This window comes from Ostrinia furnacalis, unplaced genomic scaffold (assembly GCF_004193835.3).
Source record: "Ostrinia furnacalis isolate ACB-3 unplaced genomic scaffold, ASM419383v2 OfSCF0207, whole genome shotgun sequence".
NCBI classification, from domain to species: Eukaryota; Metazoa; Arthropoda; class Insecta; order Lepidoptera; family Crambidae; genus Ostrinia; species Ostrinia furnacalis.
In genome coordinates, this window is record NW_021130446.1 from 680,199 (window position 1) to 699,299 (window position 19,101).

The 19,101-nt window shown below is 43.8% G+C and overlaps 1 protein-coding gene across 1 annotated transcript; it reads left to right on the plus strand.

Annotated features, from left to right (window-relative positions):
* Positions 1 to 210: 210 nt before the first annotated feature.
* LOC114355624 (zinc finger protein 569-like) lies at positions 211 to 18,212 on the plus strand. Its single transcript, XM_028308570.1, has 11 exons — positions 211 to 398; positions 574 to 685; positions 1,099 to 1,209; positions 1,541 to 1,739; positions 4,590 to 4,702; positions 5,395 to 5,522; positions 6,101 to 6,236; positions 6,748 to 6,881; positions 8,931 to 9,063; positions 17,191 to 17,369; positions 18,129 to 18,212. The coding sequence occupies exons 1-11, from the start codon at positions 270 to 272 to the stop codon at positions 18,195 to 18,197; spliced, it is 1,443 nt and encodes a 480-aa protein (XP_028164371.1). The 5' UTR covers positions 211 to 269; the 3' UTR covers positions 18,198 to 18,212.
* Positions 18,213 to 19,101: the final 889 nt, after the last annotated feature.

The window sequence follows — 19,101 nt, forward strand, 5'->3', positions numbered from 1 at the left end:
CTTCTAATCGTTATCTTTAATTATTTTTTAAAAGTTTTTATTTAATCACGAAGATAATTTTATCCAACGTCTTTTAAGAATTTTGGTACTGGTACTCAAATTCTATAGTTTTTCGTTAGCGTTAAATAAAAAATATTATAGAATATACTCGATTATAACAGCACTATCGCCGTGGTAGATCGATCTTCATTTGTCAATGGCGGGAGAAAAAATTCAAAATTTTCGGAAAATGTCCTCTTTTCTTTGAAAAGAATAAATAAAAATAAAAAATGGACGAGGAGGACTTTGTAGGTTGCATCAGTTGCATGAGCACCAACGATTTATGCGACCTGTTTGCTGCGTACGCGGAGAACGAGGAAACTTACGCGAAAATGTTTGAAACCTGCTTTGATATCAAGGTTCTTGTCATCAGATTTTATCAAAAAGAAAATAATAAACGCAAAGTAGTTAGCGTCAATTTAACTTCGAAACTATTTACTAATTTAGCGAAGTTAGCAATTCATTATTTCCTAAACTCAAACCAACATCAATCAAGTTTTGGCATAATAGGTATTACTGAAGCATTTATTTCAGGTTACCAACGATATAAAATACATTTGCGCCGTATGCGTCGAGAATTTGGAGAAAGCAGCCGCATTCAAGGAACAAACTACCAAAAATATGGCAGTTTTCCAAAGTATCAAAGGTATTGTTCAAATAAAATATGTTTTTTTAAGTATGATCACAGCTTTCTGCCGTGATTCTTTTTACTTTTTATTAAAAATTTAAAGAGAAAAACATTAACTTAAAAGTATACTCAGATGTCTTTATAATAATACCTGGATGCGCACAAAATAAAAATGCTAAAGCCTGGTCCGTGAGCACGTAGAATTTTGTCCAATGACCCCAAGCTACCCATCCTTATCGCTCGCGCGTAATCATGTTGCTGTCACCCTCGCACACTCACTGCAGGCGCCCGTCGCATAGTCGCGACAGCAATATAATTACGCACGAGCGATAAGGATGGGTAGCTTGGGGTCATTGGACAAAATTCTACGTGCTCACGGACCAGGCTTTACACGAAACTGCAATTTTTAAACCTAAATTGTTTTACATTAGACGAGGAATACTTGGATGAGACGATACTCGAAGAAGCAGACGGCTCCAATCCTGACGATAAAGGTGCGGGCAAGTCTAAAACGGATAATGACGATGATGATGACATGTATGGTAAGTTTGAATGCAAACAAAATAAATTACACCATATTGTTGACGATATTGATTAAAGTCCGGTCGCCGAGCAGATAGAATTTCGTCCAATGACCCCAAGCACTCTCTCGCACACTCACTGCGGCCGCTCGTCGCACAGTCGCGACAGCAATTTAATTACGCGCGAGCGATAAGGATGGGTACTGGGTAGCTTGGGGTCAATGTACGAAGTTCTATCTGCTCGGCGACCGAACTTTAGACATAAAATACGTGTGATCTTGAAGAATCTTGAAGAAGAAACGAATCTTGTGTACGAAGTAATTTATTATTCTGTGATACTACCCATTCACAGATGACATAGACGATGAGCATGCGATCCAATCGCTAGACGATACAATCTGCATATACTGCGAGCTGCAACTACCCACAGCAGAAATGGTGGGGGAACACATAAGAAGCGTGCACGAAATCGAACCCAGGACTGGCATGAAGCTAAGGGAGTGTACGCTGTGCGGTGTACTGATGACGCGTCCGGCTGACCACGCTGACAGGTGAGCTCTCTCTCTCTTAAATCTCTCTTCGCTTTTTTCGACTATGCACTCATTGCTCTATTCTCTCCTGGCTCTCTCTTTTCGTTCTCTCTTCTCTCCTCGCTCTCTCTTCTATCCTCATCATCTCCTCTCATTTTTGTTCTCTCCTCGCGCCCTCTCAATTCTCTCCTGGCGCTCTCTTCGCTCGCTCTTTCCTCTCTCCTATCTGCATATACTGCGAGCTGCAACTACCCACAGCGGAAATGGTGGGACAACTCATAAGAAGCTTGCACGAAAGAACCGGTATGAAGCTGAGAGAGTGTACTCTGTGCGGTGTGCTGATGACGCGCCCAGCTGACGACGCCGACAGGTGAGCTCTCTCTCTCTCTTAAATCTCTCTTCGCTCTATTTTCGACAACGCACTCCTCGCTCTATTCTCTCCTGACCCTCTCTTTTCGTTCTCTCTTCTCTCCTCGCTTTTTCTTTTACCCTCGCCCTTTCTCCTCTCATTTTTGTTCTCTCCTCGCGCCCTCTCAATTCTCTCCTGGCTCTCTCTCCTCGCTTTCTCCTTCCTCCAATCTGCATATTCTGCGAACTGCAAGTACACACGAAATCGAACCCAGGACCGGTATGAAGCTAAGGGAGTGTACGCTGTGCGGTGTACTGATGACGCGTCCTGCTGACCACGCTAACAGGTGAGAAACTCTCTCTCCTCGCGCTCACTCTCATCTCTCTTAGCTCTCTCGCTTTTCTCTCTCCGCTCTCTCTATTCTCCTCACTTCTCTTCTAGATCTCTTCTCTCCTATCCTCTCTCTCTCTCTTTATTTGATTCTCGCTCTTTATTCTCTTCTATCCTCGATCGCTCGTTCGCTATTTTTCGACAAGGCAGTCCTCGCTCTATTCTCACCTGGCTCTCTCTTTTCGTTCTCTTCTCTCTTCACTCTCTCTTTTATCCTCAACCTCTCGTCTCATTTTTGCTCGTGTTCTCTCTCAATTCTCTCCTGGCTCTCTCTCCTCGCTTTCTCCTTCCTCCAATCTGCATATATTGCGAGCTGCAACTACCCACAGCAGAAATGGTGGGAGAGAACATAAGAAGCGTGCATGAAATCGAACCCAGGACCGGCATGAAGCTAAAAGAATGTACGCTGTGCGGTGTACTGATGACGCGTCCGACTGACCACGCTGACAGGTGAGAAACTCTCTCTTCTCGCTTTCTATGTTCTCTATTCACTTCTCTCTTCTCTCCTAGATCTTTTCTCTCCTATATCCTCTCTCTCTCTCTTTATTTGATTCTCGCTATTTATTCTCTTCTATCCTCGATCGCTCGTTCGCTATTTTTCGACAACGCACTCCTCGCTCCATTCTCTCCTGGCCCTCTCTTTTCGTTCTCTTCTCTATTCACTTTCTCTTCTATCCTCACCATCTCCTCTCATTTTTTGTTGAGCCTCGCACCCTTTGTTCTCTCTTCGTGCTCTCCCTCAATTCTCTCCTGGCTCTCTCTCCTCTCTCCTATCTGCATATACTGCATACACGCTGACAGGTAAGACTCTCTCTTCTTTCTACTCCCTCTCAAATCTCTCTTTGCTCTCTCTTGAACAATGCTGACAGGTAAGTAAGAGACTTGATCTTATTCTCATTCTTGTTTCTTTCTTTTCCCCTCTTTTGTGTCTCTCTTAGCTAGCTCTACCACAGAATAATAATAAGTACTACGTACAGAAGTTTCACTTCGCGAAGGTATTTAAAAAAATGTATGCTCAATGTCATTAACAATATGGTGTAGTTTAGCCTGTCTCAAGAGTCAAGCACCATTTTGTTGACAAACGTTATAGTCTAAGATCCCGCTATACAAGGACCTTCACCGAGATGCTTATTTGATGAAACATATTTTATATTCAATTTAACATGTCAATAATGATATTGCTTAAGGGTTGCCTAATAAATTTCAGTCCAGGATATGATTAATTAATCATTAAAAAAAGTTTTATTTTTAAATATTTCATCGGTTTGATTATTAAACAAACTCCATACCAATCGAAAGTATGAAGCCCATAGAATATGCAAACGTTAGGTTGCCTATTCTTTTCCAGTCATAACTCTCGGGTTGCCAGGTATAAACAGGTAAATTGATANAGCTATAGGGCTGACTTCGGTAAAATGATGTGACGTGAGGTGCCAAACTGCGGAAAATGGCGGAGGAAATACATGATTTAGCATGAATTATCATGAATAATATTAACTACTTATTTACCTCTCAGTGTCTTGAGGCAACTTAAAAAGTACATTCTGTGTTTTTATTATTATTAAGGCAGTTAAATAGTGCACAGTATTTAGTACACCATTTTCTTTATTTTCTTCCATCATACACAAGAATACGCGTGCGTGAGTCAATGTTCGCTCGTATGTGAGGCCTTGTCGAACAGTATCCTGTAGGTGGGCCATCGTGCGTGTTTTGTTTTCGATGTAAACTCGCGGAGATGAACAGGCCTGGCTCTACCTACTCTATTTTCACCTCGCTCGCTTTATTGTGTCCTCGATCTCTCTCCCTTTCTCTCTCTATACACTCTCTTCTCTCCTCGTTCTCTCAATATTCTCTCTCTCTCTCTCTTCTGTCCTCCATTTACCTCTGGTAAATTAAAGGGATCGTGCTCCAGCAATGAAGACTAAAATTAAATGACCTGATGATGATATAGTTCCAAAATACTGAACTGTCCTATGCATGACATTGACAGTGGGGCGCCACCGTCAATACCGGATCGCTTGTTCAGATTTTTGCCATGTTGGAAACCATATAGTTGAACGATGGTAGCGCCCCCCTGTCATTGAGTTTGATGGGACAGTTCAGCGTGGGTCATCTATACCTCATGCTTGCAGGTGTCACGGAATCAAGTCTGAAATCGAGGGTAGGAAGTACCCGTGCCACTTTTGCGATAACATCTATAATAGCAAGAAGGCTTGCTTCACGCATCTACGGATGAAGCATGGACGTAAGTACCGATTTAAACGTAACGTTATGGTGCGTCCACACTGGGCGAACGGGCTCGCGCGGCACGCTAGTCATCCTGCTCACCCTGCTCTTGAGTGAGCAGGATGTCGAGTTTGCCGCGCGAGCCCATTCGCCCAGTGTGGACGCACCATTATGTAAAGGACGAAGCACACTTACTAACCCGGAAACGGATCGTAACCGTTGAAGCGGTCTGCAGTATTCTTCCTTCGTATGAAACTCCGTACTTACTGCAACGCACACTTATCCGCACCGTAACGGCGACCCCGCTGCGAAAGGCGATACGGTGTGTATCTCTTTCCAGGTTGATAAGTATGCTATGTCCTTTAAGCGTAACGTGATTCAAATCAAATTCCAGAACAACCTTAGCTTAACGGTACCGTTCCCACTTCCCACCTCGTCGCTGCAACTCCTGTGTAACCTTTAAAGCCTGTGGCACACAATCGACGTGAACGCGACGCGATATAAGCACGACGCGACATTTCCTGGCACATACAACCCGGTCGAGTTAACTGCTCTAACCCTCGAAAAATCGAGATGATTTCAATTTGCTACAAGAACGCTGACTCGCTGCACTAAAGTCGCGTTACAGTCTCGTCGCAATCGCGTTACAGTCGCGTCACAATCACGTCACAGTCGCGTCACTTGTGTGTCACTATCCCATCCAATCCCCAGTGAAACTGTGCAACGACCAAACCCCCAAGCTGACGACGCGCGAACGCAAGAAGTGCCACCTCTGCAACCGAGACTTCAGCCAGAAGCAGATACTGAACAAGCATTTGTGGAAGGCACATGGATTTGAGGTTTGTGTCGTTTATCTTGTCAGAAGCTGGGCATGACTTGTTCCCTCCTAGGCCAGAAACTGGGTATGACTTGTTCCCTCCTAGGCCAGAAACTGGGTATGTCTCGTCCCCTCCTAGGCCAGAAGCTGGGTATGTCTAGTCCCCTCCTAGGCCAGAAGCTGGGTATGTCTAGTCCCCTCCTAGGCCAGAAGCTGGGCATGGCTAGTCCCCTCCTAGGCCAGAAGCTGGGTATGGCTAGTCCCCTTTAGGCCAGAAGCTGGGTATGGCTAGTCCCCTCCTAGGCCAGAAGCTGGGTTTGACTTGTTCCCCTCCTAGGCCAGAAGCTGGGTATGTCTAGTCCCCTCCTAGGCCAGAAGCTGGGTATTACTTGTTCCCCTCTAGGCCAGAAGCTGGGTATGTCTAGTCCCGTCCTAGGCCAGAAGCTGGGTATTACTTGTTCCCCTCTAGGCCAGAAGCTGGGTACGCCCATGCATTCACTGGTCTGATCTTCGTCGGTTCGGTCCATCAAATAGAAAACCGTTAGGTACTTTCTTCATGTAGAAAAGCGGTACTTCACTTTCATGTCGTCTGTCCATCAGGTAGAGAAGCGCAAAGCGTTCATTTGTCCACTATGCGACGAGCGGGTGAGCTACGGTTCGCACTTCAGCGCGCATTTATTACACGCGCATAGAGTGTTCGAACAAGTAGAAGAGTTGGAGTTCTACTCTATGGATGGTGAGTTTTGGACATATTTTTAAGGTTCCGAGGCATAAAGTGTAAAAACTTACTAAGACTCCAACCTTCTGCCTGTCACCAGGCTGTATCTCATGAACCGTGAATTATTATTTATTTAGTTTATTATTATTATTTATTTAGTTTTCAAAGATACTTAATGGTCTGATGCCCGTTTTTTTCATCATCAATCCCTAAATTTTAAATGATCCCTCTGAAAACAAAATACCTGTTATGTGTTACCATAGGGGTCACTTAAGAATTAGGGATTGATGGTGGAAACGGGCATTAATGGACTAAGATTCCATCGATCAGAACAAGGTATCGGAACAGAACGCTTAGAGAACTTTTCAAACAGTTATTATACCAAGATATAAATAAAAAAATAAAGATATTATAAATAACGTCGTACATTAGTCGTAAGTAGTGCATCTTCAAAAACTTTGTTCTAAAGCTACATGTTAAGTTAGGTCATCATCACTCCCCCAACCAGCTAATTCTATTTCTTTTTCAGATTTCATGCTATTCAAGAGCGCTATTCAAGAAGAGACCAAGTACCGCTTCAGAAAGACAACAGCCAGCAAGCAAACTATAGAAGGAGTCCGCTCCCATTACATGTGCAGCCAGTCCGGCGTCTATGTGTACCAGGTGATCATCATCATCATCATCATCATCATCATCATCATACCTACAGCTTCAGAAAGACAACGGCCAGCAAGCAAACTATAGAGGGAGTCCGTTCCCATTACATGTGCAGCCAGTCCGGCGTCTATGTATACCAGGTGATCATCATCATCATCATCATTTCAGCCATAGGACGCCCACTGCCGAAAATAACTAGGTCTCCCCTAACGATTTCCACATCGCCCGGTTGGTAACGGCCTGCATCCAGCGCCTTCCTGCAATATTTATGAAGTCTTCTGTCCTCATCATCATCATCATCATCATCACACCAGACGTACAGTTTCAGAAAGACAACGGCCAACAAGCAGGCTAGAGGACGTCTGAAGTCCTTATTATGAGTGAAATGATCATCATCATTCATCATCATCCTCAGACCACGGCAGCAAAGAGACCGTATAAGGCATCCGCTCGCATTATAATATTAAATATGCCGCCAATCCGGAGTTTATGTGTACCAGGTGATCATCATCATCATTCATCATCACCGTAGTAGAAGTACCGCTTCAGAAAGACACCGGCCAGCAAGCAAACTATAGAGGGAGTCCGTTCCCATTACATGTGCAGCCAGTCCGGCGTCTATGTGTACCAGGTGATCATCATCATCATTATCATCAGACTAAAACGAGTATTTAGGTGCACTAAAGTCCAGTCACCGAGCACGTTGAATTTCGTCCAATGACCCCAAGCTACCCATCCTTATCGCTCGCTCGTAATATAGGTATTGCTGTCGCGCACACTCACTGCGGCCGCCCATCGCAAAGTCGTCGCGACTTTACTTACAGAAAGATTGAAGGCGCACGCTCCCATGTTTTTCTCTCTTAAAATCTCTCTCTATCTCTCTCTGCCTCTCTTTTTTCTCTCTTAAATATATTTTTCTATATCTTGCTTTATCCTTTCTCTCTCTTCTTTATTCTCTCACTCTCTCCTCTTTTGTGTATTTCGTATTAATTTAAAAAATAGCAGAGCAGGCAGAGCATTAAAGTCTATGTACTCTTCTTCTTCTTTTTTGATGATGTTGGCAATACACGTCTATGTCGACTTGATTTGTGCCATTTTCAAGTATATAAGTGATTCGAGTTAGAAAATGAGATCAAGTTTAGTAATGATATAATGAAGGATGATAGATGATACCCCTTCCCACCCTTTGAGTCTCAGTAAAGTTGTGGTGCTTTACTGAGACCTCCTATGGACAACTTGAGAGAACCAGAAGAATCACGATGCACTGTTTTGCTTCACTTGCCCACACTCATGCACGTTCACGAACACTCAATGGTTAATAATCCACCATTATCACACATTAATAGTCGCCCACACACGAATTTGAGGAAATAAAACAAAACCGCTAACATGACGCTTCAGATTCCCGCCAAGAAGTCCATCTATGTACTACTCATTAAATAATAAATAGTGCTTTAAACAGGATGGAATTTTGTAATGCCACCTGAAAGGAAAGTACTCTTAATATTCTAGATAGAAAATTTTACTCAAAGAAAACATTCCTTTGTTTTTGAACAGAAATAGAACTGCATTCTAAGATTGCCAAAAATTTGCTTGCCACACCCAGAAATCGAATCAGCTAAAATCTATTAAAAATTACATCCTGTATTTTTATTGCAGCGATCGTTATGCTTAAATGAAGGATGCTCTAACACAAACTTCATAAATCAAGTCTTGTGAAAGGAAAACCATGAAATCCTAAAGTATTTTAATTATTTGCAGAAAATTGTATGGTAGGTATGGTGGTGAATTTTCGAAAAAAAATCGGATACCTCAAATCAAATTAAGAGTAGGCGCACACCGTTGTCTAGTTTACTCGGGCAGTTGATCAGTATGGGCATGTATGGGAGTGGGCACACTACGCCGATTCGATTTGGCCGATTCTTCATACAATTTAAAATCGGGCCAACTAGAAATCAACGGTGTGCACCTACTCTAAATTAAATTCCCTCCAGGTGGCATTACAAAATTCCACCCTATATGTATAAAATAACACTTCGCCCCATCTCTCCATAGGGTAAAGGCAAGCGTCCGGCGCCCGAGCGGCAGATCTACAAGACGGGCAAGGCGTGTCCCGCGCACATGATCGTCACCGAGACCATGGACCGCGTGCTGGTCACCTTCTACAAGACGCACGTGGGCCACGGACGTGAGTATACTGCGTTTAGAAAGCCCGGTCGCCGAGCAGATAGAATTTCGTCCAATGACCCCAAGCTACCCATCCTTATCGCTCGCGCGTATATTGCTGTCGCGCTCGCTCACTCACTGCGGCCGCCCGTCGCGACAGTAAATAATACGCGCGAGCGATAAGAATGGGTAGCTTGGGGTCATTGGACGAAATTAAAAAAAAAATCAAAATCATATTCAGTTTAGACCACAAGTGGCACTTATGAACGTCAAAATATAGTAAATAAAAAAAAAAGAAAAGGTAGCCGTAGGGCGTGATTAGCAGGCTTCAAGATAGGCACTCAGTGGCGTGCATAAGTATATTTTCCAAGATAGGCAATGACCCTAAGCTACCCATCCTTATCGCTCGCGTGTAATTATATTTCTGTCGTGCTCGCACACTCACTGCGGCCGACGGTCGCACAGTCGTGACAGTAATATAACACGCGAGCGATAAGAATGGGTAGCTTGGGGTCATTGGACTAAATTCTATGTGCTCGGCGACCGGAATTTAGTCTCATTACAGTGGCGTACGTAGTATATTTTAAGGTAGGCAGTCTAGGGCGTGATTAGCAGGCTTCAAGATCTATAGACACTACACTGGTATGCATAAGTATATTTGCAAGGTAAGCAATAATATCACATGGAGATCAAAATGGAGATAGAAACTGTATTTAGCACAGAATAAGTAATAGTACCAAGATATTAGCAACAGTAGTAAAGGCAAGCGTCCGGCGCCCGAGCGTCAGATCTACAAGACGGGCAAGGCGTGTCCCGCGCACATGATCGTCACCGAGACCATGGACCGCGTGCTGGTCACCTTCTACAAGACGCACGTGGGCCACGGACGTGAGTATACTGCGTTAGGACACGTACTTAGTCCGGTCGCCGAGCAGATAGAATTTCGTCCAAATGACCCCAAGCTACCCATCCTTATCGCTCGCGCGTATATTGCTGTCGCGCTCGCTCACTCACTGCGGCCGCCCGTCGCGACAGTAAATAATACGCGCGAGCGATAAGAATGGGTAGCTTGGGGTCATTGGACGAAATTATATTACTGTCGCGCTCGCACACTCACTGCGACCGCCCGTCGCGACAGTAAATAATAACACGCGAGCGATAAGGATGGATAGCTTGGGGTCATTAGACGAAATTCTATCTGCTCGGCGACGGGACTTTAGTCTCATTACAGTGGCATGCGTAAGTATATTAATTAAGGTAGACAGTAGGGCGTGATTCTAGCTTCAGGACAGGCACTCAAGTATATTTACAAGGTAAGCAATAATGTCACATGGAAATGGCTGTGTCAGTAACAATAGTAAAGGCAAGCGTCCGGCGCCCGAGCGTCAGATCTACAAGACGGGCAAGGCGTGTCCCGCGCACATGATCGTCACCGAGACCATGGACCGCGTGCTGGTCACCTTCTACAAGACGCACGTGGGCCACGGGCGTGAGTATAGTTCGTTAGAAAGTCCGGTCGCCGAACAGATAGAATTTCGTCCAATGACCCCAAGCTACCCATCCTTATCGCTCGCGCGTATATTGCTGTCGCGCTCGCTCACTCACTGCGGCCGCCCGTCGCGACAGTAAATAATACGCGCGAGCGATAAGAATGGGTAGCTTGGGGTCATTGGACGAAATTATATTACTGTCGCGCTCGCACACTCACTGCGGCCGCCCGTCGCACAGTCGCGACAGCAATATAATTACGCGTGAGCGATAAGGATGGGTAGCTTGGGGTCATTGGACGAAATTCTATCTGCTCGGCGACCGGAATTTAGTCTCATTGCAGTGGCGTGCGTAAGTATATTTTAAGGTAGGCAATAGGGCGTGATTAGCAGGCTTCAACCAAGATAGGCACTCAGTGGCGTGCTTAAGTATATTTTCCAAGGTAAGTAATAATGTCACATGGAGATGGCTGTGCATCAGTAATGGTGCGTCCAAACTGGGCGAACGGGCTCGCGCGGCAAACTCGGCATCCTGCTCACTCAAGAGCAGAGTGAGCAGGATGACCAGCGTGTCGCGCGAGCCCGTTTGCCCAGTCTGGACGCACCATATAACATTAGTAAAGGCAAGCGTCCGGCGCCCGAGCGTCAGATCTACAAGACGGGCAAGGCGTGTCCCGCGCACATGATCGTCACCGAGACCATGGACCGCGTGCTGGTCACCTTCTACAAGACGCACGTGGGCCACGGACGTGAGTATACTGCGTTAGGACACGTACTTAGTCCGGTCGCCGAGCAGATAGAATTTCGTCCAATGATCCCAAGCTACCCGTCCTTATCGCTCGCGCGTATATTGCTGTCGCGCTCGCTCACTCACTGCGGCCGCCCGTCGCGACAGTAAATAATACGCGCGAGCGATAAGAATGGGTAGCTTGGGGTCATTGGACGAAATTATATTACTGTCGCGCTCGCACACTCACTGCGACCGCCCGTCGCGACAGTAAATAATTACGCGCGAGCGATAAGGATGTGTAGCTTGGGGTCATTGGACGAAATTCTATGTGCTCGGCGACCGGACTTTTTCTTTAGTCTCATTACAGTAGCGTGCGTAAATATAATATTTTAAGGTAGGCAATTGGGCTTGATTAGCAGGCTTCAAGATCTAAAGACACTACACTGGCATGCATATAAGTATATTTACAAGGTAAGCAATAATGTCACATGGAGATCAAAATGGAGATAGAAACTGTATTTTAGCACAGAATAAGTAATAGTACCAAGATATTAGCAACAGTAGTAAAGGCAAGCGTCCGGCGCCCGAGCGTCAGATCTACAAGACGGGCAAGGCGTGTCCCGCGCACATGATCGTCACCGAGACCATGGACCGCGTGCTGGTCACCTTCTACAAGACGCACGTGGGCCACGGACGTGAGTATACTGCTTTAGGATACTTACTTAGTCCGGTCGCCGAGCAGATAGAATTTCGTCCAATGACTCCAAGCTACCCATCCTTAACGCTCGCGCGTAATTTCGTCCAATGACCCCAAGCTACCCATCCTTATCGCTCGCGCGTAATTTCGTCCAATGACCCCAAGCTACCCATCCTTATCGCTCGCGCGTATATTGCTGTCGCGCTCGCTCACTCACTGCGGCCGCCCGTCGCGACAGTAAATAATACGCGCGAGCGATAAGAATGGGTAGCTTGGGGTCATTGGACGAAATTAAAAAAAAAATCAAAATCATATTCAGTTTAGACCACAAGTGGCACTTATGAACGTCAAAATATAGTAAATAAAAAAAAAGAAAAGGTAGCCGTAGGGCGTGATTAGCAGGCTTCAAGATAGGCACTCAGTGGCGTGCATAAGTATATTTTCCAAGATAGGCAATGACCCTAAGCTACCCATCCTTATCGCTCGCGTGTAATTATATTTCTGTCGTGCTCGCACACTCACTGCGGCCGACGGTCGCACAGTCGTGACAGTAATATAACACGCGAGCGATAAGAATGGGTAGCTTGGGGTCATTGGACTAAATTCTATGTGCTCGGCGACCGGAATTTAGTCTCATTACAGTGGCGTACGTAGTATATTTTAAGGTAGGCAGTCTAGGGCGTGATTAGCAGGCTTCAAGATCTATAGACACTACACTGGTATGCATAAGTATATTTGCAAGGTAAGCAATAATATCACATGGAGATCAAAATGGAGATAGAAACTGTATTTAGCACAGAATAAGTAATAGTACCAAGATATTAGCAACAGTAGTAAAGGCAAGCGTCCGGCGCCCAAGCGTCAGATCTACAAGACGGGCAAGGCGTGTCCCGCGCACATGATCGTCACCGAGACCATGGACCGCGTGCTGGTCACCTTCTACAAGACGCACGTGGGCCACGGACGTGAGTATACATCATCATCATCTTCATCATTTCAGCCACAGGACGTCCACTGCTGAACATAGGCCTCCCCCAATGACTTCCACATCGCACGGTTGGTAGCGGCTGCATCCAGCGCCTTCCTGCTACCTTTATCAGGTCGTCGGTCCACCTTGTGTGTGGACTACCCACGCTGCGTTTACATACACTGAGTATACATAGAAGGCATTAAAATGTGGCTGGCGTACAAGTATGTTTTCTAGGTAGGCACTACAGTGGCGTGCATAAGGATATTTTCTAGATAAAGTCCGGTCGCCGAGCAGATAGAATTTCGTCCAATGACCCCAAGCTACCCATCCTTATCGCTAGCCTTCTACAAGACGCACGTGGGCCACGGGCGTGAGTATACATAGAAGGCATACATTGGTTCCCAAACTTATTTGAGACGCGCCCCCTTTCGACCATACAAAAAATTCCGCGCTCCCCCTCCTCCAGTCAAGATTATTTTATAGTTAGGTACTCTCAGCGGTCGCAGGTTTTTTATACTTAAGTAGGTAGGTACACAGATGGACCGATGGGATCTCATTTCTTTTTGTATTTTGTAGACAGCAGTTATGTATCTAGAAAACTGGACCGAAATTGAAAAATTTTACTCGACTTGGCAGTTGCACTACCGTGCCCCCAAATATTTTAGTTTTTCCTTGATTCATACACCAAACACTACTTATATTCCAAATTTGAAGCTTCTAGGTCTGCTAGAAGTGCCTTAGAGTTTTGATGATCGGTGAGTCAGTGAGTCAGAATAACTTTGACCCGTTATAATTCTTAAACTACTGATTCAAATTGAATGAAATTTTAAATATACCGTGTCTTTACAATGCCTGCATAGCTAATGAAAATTCAGCCTTCTAGTTTTATCCACAACGAAGTTACAGGCGGTCGAAAATGGCCTGAATTGCTTCGAGAAAAGGATGGTACGGCCGTGCCGCTTTTTTGCTCGACTGCCGTGCCCCCAGATTCCTAACGCTCGATTTATTGTGAGCAAAAGAAGCCACGCCGCTAGTTTGGAGTGCACCGCCCGCTCTTTGCTCGCTCCCGCGCCCCTGCCTGCTAAATTCGAGGCTGAGGCCTAAGTAAAAGGCATGCAATGCAGTATTGCAGTGTATTATTATACCTACTGGGAGGTAGGCAATTTGCATACATCTTTGCAAAGTTTGCATGTTACCACCCAATACCAACACTCGTGCGTGCAATGGCATGGTTTGTTTTGTTATTGATAGTTCTATAGGCGTTAACCAATTTTATGGATAACACCCTTTCAAGATAAATCTTGTTTCAATTCGATAGACGAATACGTGCCTTTACAAAGCGTCTGTAGCTATAAGAAGTTTCGGAAAAAATCAAATGAAACCGCGAGCTAGGAGACATACAACGCCATCTGTTGTTAAAACAATAAATTAAAACTCATCGGTTTACAAGTTCAATATTGATCGATAGGATCAGTGCTGCCATCTGCATTTGGATCGAGGAGTTTCTTACTTGTAATCAATTACAAAGTAGATAGAAAATTTTTCAAAGGAAATATTCCTTTATTTTTGAAAAGAATTGCATTCAAAGTTTTCCGAATTTTTAGAAAAATTCACCACCATACGTGGCATAGGTACAATTTTCTGTAAATGATTAAAATAATTGATATTATTACGGTTTTCCTTTCATTTGATTTATCAAGTTTCTTAGAGATTTCATCTTTATACTTAACCCTAACTATGCCTTAACGATCGATGCAATAAAAATACAGGGTGTCATTTTGGAAATGTTTGAACACAGTTCTTTCTTTTAAAAAATAAAGGAATGTTTTCTTTGAGTATTTCTCTATCTGAAGTATTAAGAGAGTTATGCTACTAAACGCTGTTGATAAGGCACACAGTGCATATTCAGGTAGGCATGTCTGCATCTTTGCATGATGCAAATACCTAACCAACCTACATGCAAGCATTGTCGATTTGTCATTGTTAGTTTAGTAGGCGTTATTCAATATAGGCGTCCAGGCACTGGCTTAGTTTACAGTTTTTTTTTTTTTTTTTTTTTTTTTTTTNGCTTTATCAAAGTAGCGGCGAGAGGCTTCTTTCATAAAGTGATCAATCGATGGGATCTCGAAATCTCTATGGAGATTCGTATTACGCACGAACCACGGGGCGTCCGCGGCTCGGCGTAAGAATTTATTTTGGAGGGTCTGGAATTTCTTAAGGTCTGTGCAGGAAGTGTGAGCAAACACCGGACTGGCGTAAGTCAACACTGGACGGATGCAGGTTTTGTAAATTGTCAACTTATTTCTAAGTGACAATTTACTTTTCCTTCCAACTAGGTGGTAGAGTCGGCGGATGTAGTGGTTTGCACGGCTCAAGACGCGTCTGAGGTGCGGAGCGAACGTTAATCTCTGGTCGAGGGTGACACCTAAGTATTTGGCCTCACTTTTCCAAGGAATAGTTTGGTCAAATAAGGTGAGATGGGTGGGGGCTTAGTTTACAGCTAAGCGTCTGTAGCTATATGAAGGCGCGGAAAAAATCAAATGAAATCGAAAGCTAGGAGACATATAACGCCATCTGTTGTCAAAACAATAAATTAAAACCCACGCCACGATAGCCCAACCAACGCGCAACGGTGATGACGGTGAAGTGGTCGGACTGGCCGACTCGGCCGACGAGATCCGAGGAACGCGGGTTCGAATCCCACCGCTTGCTTGACTATTGATTGTGGTGAGTCCACTCGTAACATAAGCTTATTTCGCTTAACACGAGGGGCTAACGGGATTATTAGTAACTAGCTTTCCGCCCGCGGCTTCGCCCGCGTGGAATTTTGTCTGTCACAGAAAAACTTTATCGCGCGCGTCCCTGTTTCAAAAACCGGGATAAAAACTATCCTATGTTCTTTCCCGGGACTCAAACTATCTCTATGCCAAATTTCATCAAAATCGGTTGCGAGGTTTAAGCGGGAAAGCGTAACAGACAGACAGACAGACAGAGTTACTTTCGCATTTATAATATTAGTTGGGATTTGTGCAATACAAATTGCTATTTTTTTTTAAACTCATCTTTGTTCTTTTTTTATCTGTTCAAACAAGTTCATTATTGCTCGATAGGATCAGTGCTGACATCTGCATTTGGATCTAAAAAGTTTCTTACTCGTTATCAATACAAAATAATAAATTATTTTTCTGTTTCCAATAGCAAAAAAATATGATGTTTTTATTTATTACATACATTTTGTACTAAAAATGATAAAATTTACTTCAGCGTCCTGCGTTTATCTATTATACCAACAGATGGCGTTGGATATCCACTGACTCGCGGTTCTATTTGAATTTTTCCGTTTCTTTTAACTTCCGTCCGTTTCGTTTACTAGTCCATGCAACTAGCTTAGCATTGTTTGTGACTTTCATCACAGAAACAAGATTTCTCTTGAAAGGGCGTAGGTCAGACCTGCTGATCTATGCCTATAGAATCCATACTTGCACAATATGTATTAAAAATTTAAAACCTAGGTCCTGACCCTTGGTACTATTACTTATTCCTGACCCTCAGAGGCTCAGACCTAGTTTTCATATCTGAGAAGACAAGTTCTAAAGCCCGGTCTGTGTTGCTGTCGCGCGCGCACACTCACTGCGGGCGCCGATCGCACAGTCGCGACAGCAATATAATTACGCGCGAGCGATAAGGATGGGCAGCTTAGGGTCATTGGACAAAATTCTACGTGCTCACAGACCAGACTATAGCAGACTTACCAACTCGGAAAGGGATCAACATAGTATCGCCTTTCGTTACGGTGCGCACACTTATCCGTGCGTTGCTTGGAGTTTCATACAAAGAATACTGACCGCCTAGAGTTGATACGGTTACGATCCCTTTCCGAGTTGAACAACGCCCGTATTCACAAACGATAGATGCTTAAGTGAAGCAGCAAATCGAACGCACGGCGTTGAAAAGAGCTCTGTGATTTGTTCGTGTGTCATCCTGTGCGCTAGGGAGACCTCATAGTAATGTTTGTGTATACGGGCGTTAAGGTTCGTTCGTTTCAGCCAAATGACGTCCACTGCTGGACAAAGGCCTCCCCCAAGGTTTTCCACAATGAATGATGTGGGCAGCGCACCGCATCCAGGCTCCTCCCGCGACCTTTACCAGATCGTCGGTCCACCTAGCCACGCTACGTCTTCCAGCCCGTGGTCGCCACTCGAGAACTTTTCTGCCCCGTCTGGGCGTTAATGTGCAACGTCCTTAAATAACTGATGATATTCCAGCGTGTCCATACTTCGAGCCCCGCGAACCGAAGAAACTCAAACAGGAGCCGACTGGCGAAGATTCTCCAGAGGCTTGGATATGCGACAGCTGCGGCATGGGGTTCCTTAACGAAGACAAGTTCAGGGAACACGTGGAAGGACACCAGCACCATAACTTGCCGTGCCATTATTGTCCTCAGGTGAGTTATAGCAAATACAAATGAGTAGGTCATCTTCATAGAAACGCACCGAGCGCGGTTTGTATGTGAGCGCGCCAATACGTATGCGGCGCAACACCCCGCTAAATTTTGTCAGTGTGTGCGTGCGCGCCGCATACGTATTGGCGCGCTCACATACAAACCGCGTTCGGTGCGTTTCTATGAAGATGACCTACTCATTTGTACTCTGGTTATAGCACCGACAGATAAGCAGTGTGGTGACGGCAGAGTAGAATACATTTGTCACCAACCCATACTCTTCCCGCGGGTGTCGTAAGAGGCGACTTAGGGACTACACATCAAACAGAGAACGGGCAGCAGCGCTCTCTGAAAAACATCAATCTTTTAAACTGCGATCTCCAACCCGCCTGCCAAGCGTGGGGATTATGGCAAAACCCTCCACTATAGTGGAGGAGGCTCATAGTCATGAGTTATAGGACTATTCCCACCTCTCGTTCCCACTGCAACTCTTGTGTAGCCAGGATCTACAGCTTGACCGCCAACCCAACCAGTGAAGGTCAAGTTTGTCCCTAGGGAAAGTTGAACTGTCCTTGGACCCGCAACGAAATTAATCAGAATAACATGGTAGGAGAAAAATCTTAAGTACCTATGGACCTCGCTTTTTTCATTCAGCCACTAACTTTTTGATGTCGTCGGTCCATCGAGCAGTCTTACGTTTGCCTCCACGCGACCAGAGACTAAAATATTAGAAATTAATCATAATTATTTTTTATTTTCCAGGATTTTCAAGATATCGAAGCGTGGACCCACCATATCCGAGTAGAACACAACATGGCTAGTCTATTTTAGTAAAATATACATTCTGTTAAATTAGTAAAATATACCTAGGATAAATTTAAATTTTCTGTCTGAAGAAGTCATATTATTTTTTTACAAATAAGTGAATTTGTTTTTAGTTAAATGAAATGTTACTTATAGTTGTTGGAATATAGTTTTGTTATAAAAATCGTGTTTTATTTAAAATTAAACCTTTACATGTTGGTAGGTAGGGAATGCAGTTAGGCATTAAGCCTGCCAATGCAGTAGTTTATCATCCATACAACAATATTCGATTCTGTTTTTCTGTACAATAGCTTGTTTTCTAAAGTTTTGTGTAAAAGAGTGTTTTTACATAAAATAAAAGAAATAATTTTAATCATTAATTTATTAAAAACGCTACAACTAACAATATCAATATGCTGAAGAATAACCTACATTAAAATATATCACATTTCCGACTTCATAATAATAAATAATATAACAATTTCTATGAAAAATTAAACATATTTTTTATTTTTTAATACACATTTTTAACAATTCATTTGAATAATGTTGCCAAACCAGTTTAGTGTGTCATTTACAGTTCTAAAAAAATAAGTGCTCTATTTTTTCTATTTTATTTTTTCATATTTTTTTTGTCAGTTACATATTTTCTCGCCGTGGCTTGTCAAGAAATAACAATAATATTTTAGTCATTATTTCTACTACAAAATCATTATGAGACTAAAAAGCATGTTTTTTTTTACATTTTGCAGTCAAACTGCTTCTTCATAGATTCAATTTATAGGTCAAAACAACACAAGAATGAAAGAATAATTTTATTCATATTTTCATACTTCATATTTTACACTAGGTCTAGATTTCACCTACTTTGTATAAAGAAAACGCAAAAATCACGATAGTAATTGGTTCGCTGCTCTTTTAAACTACATAA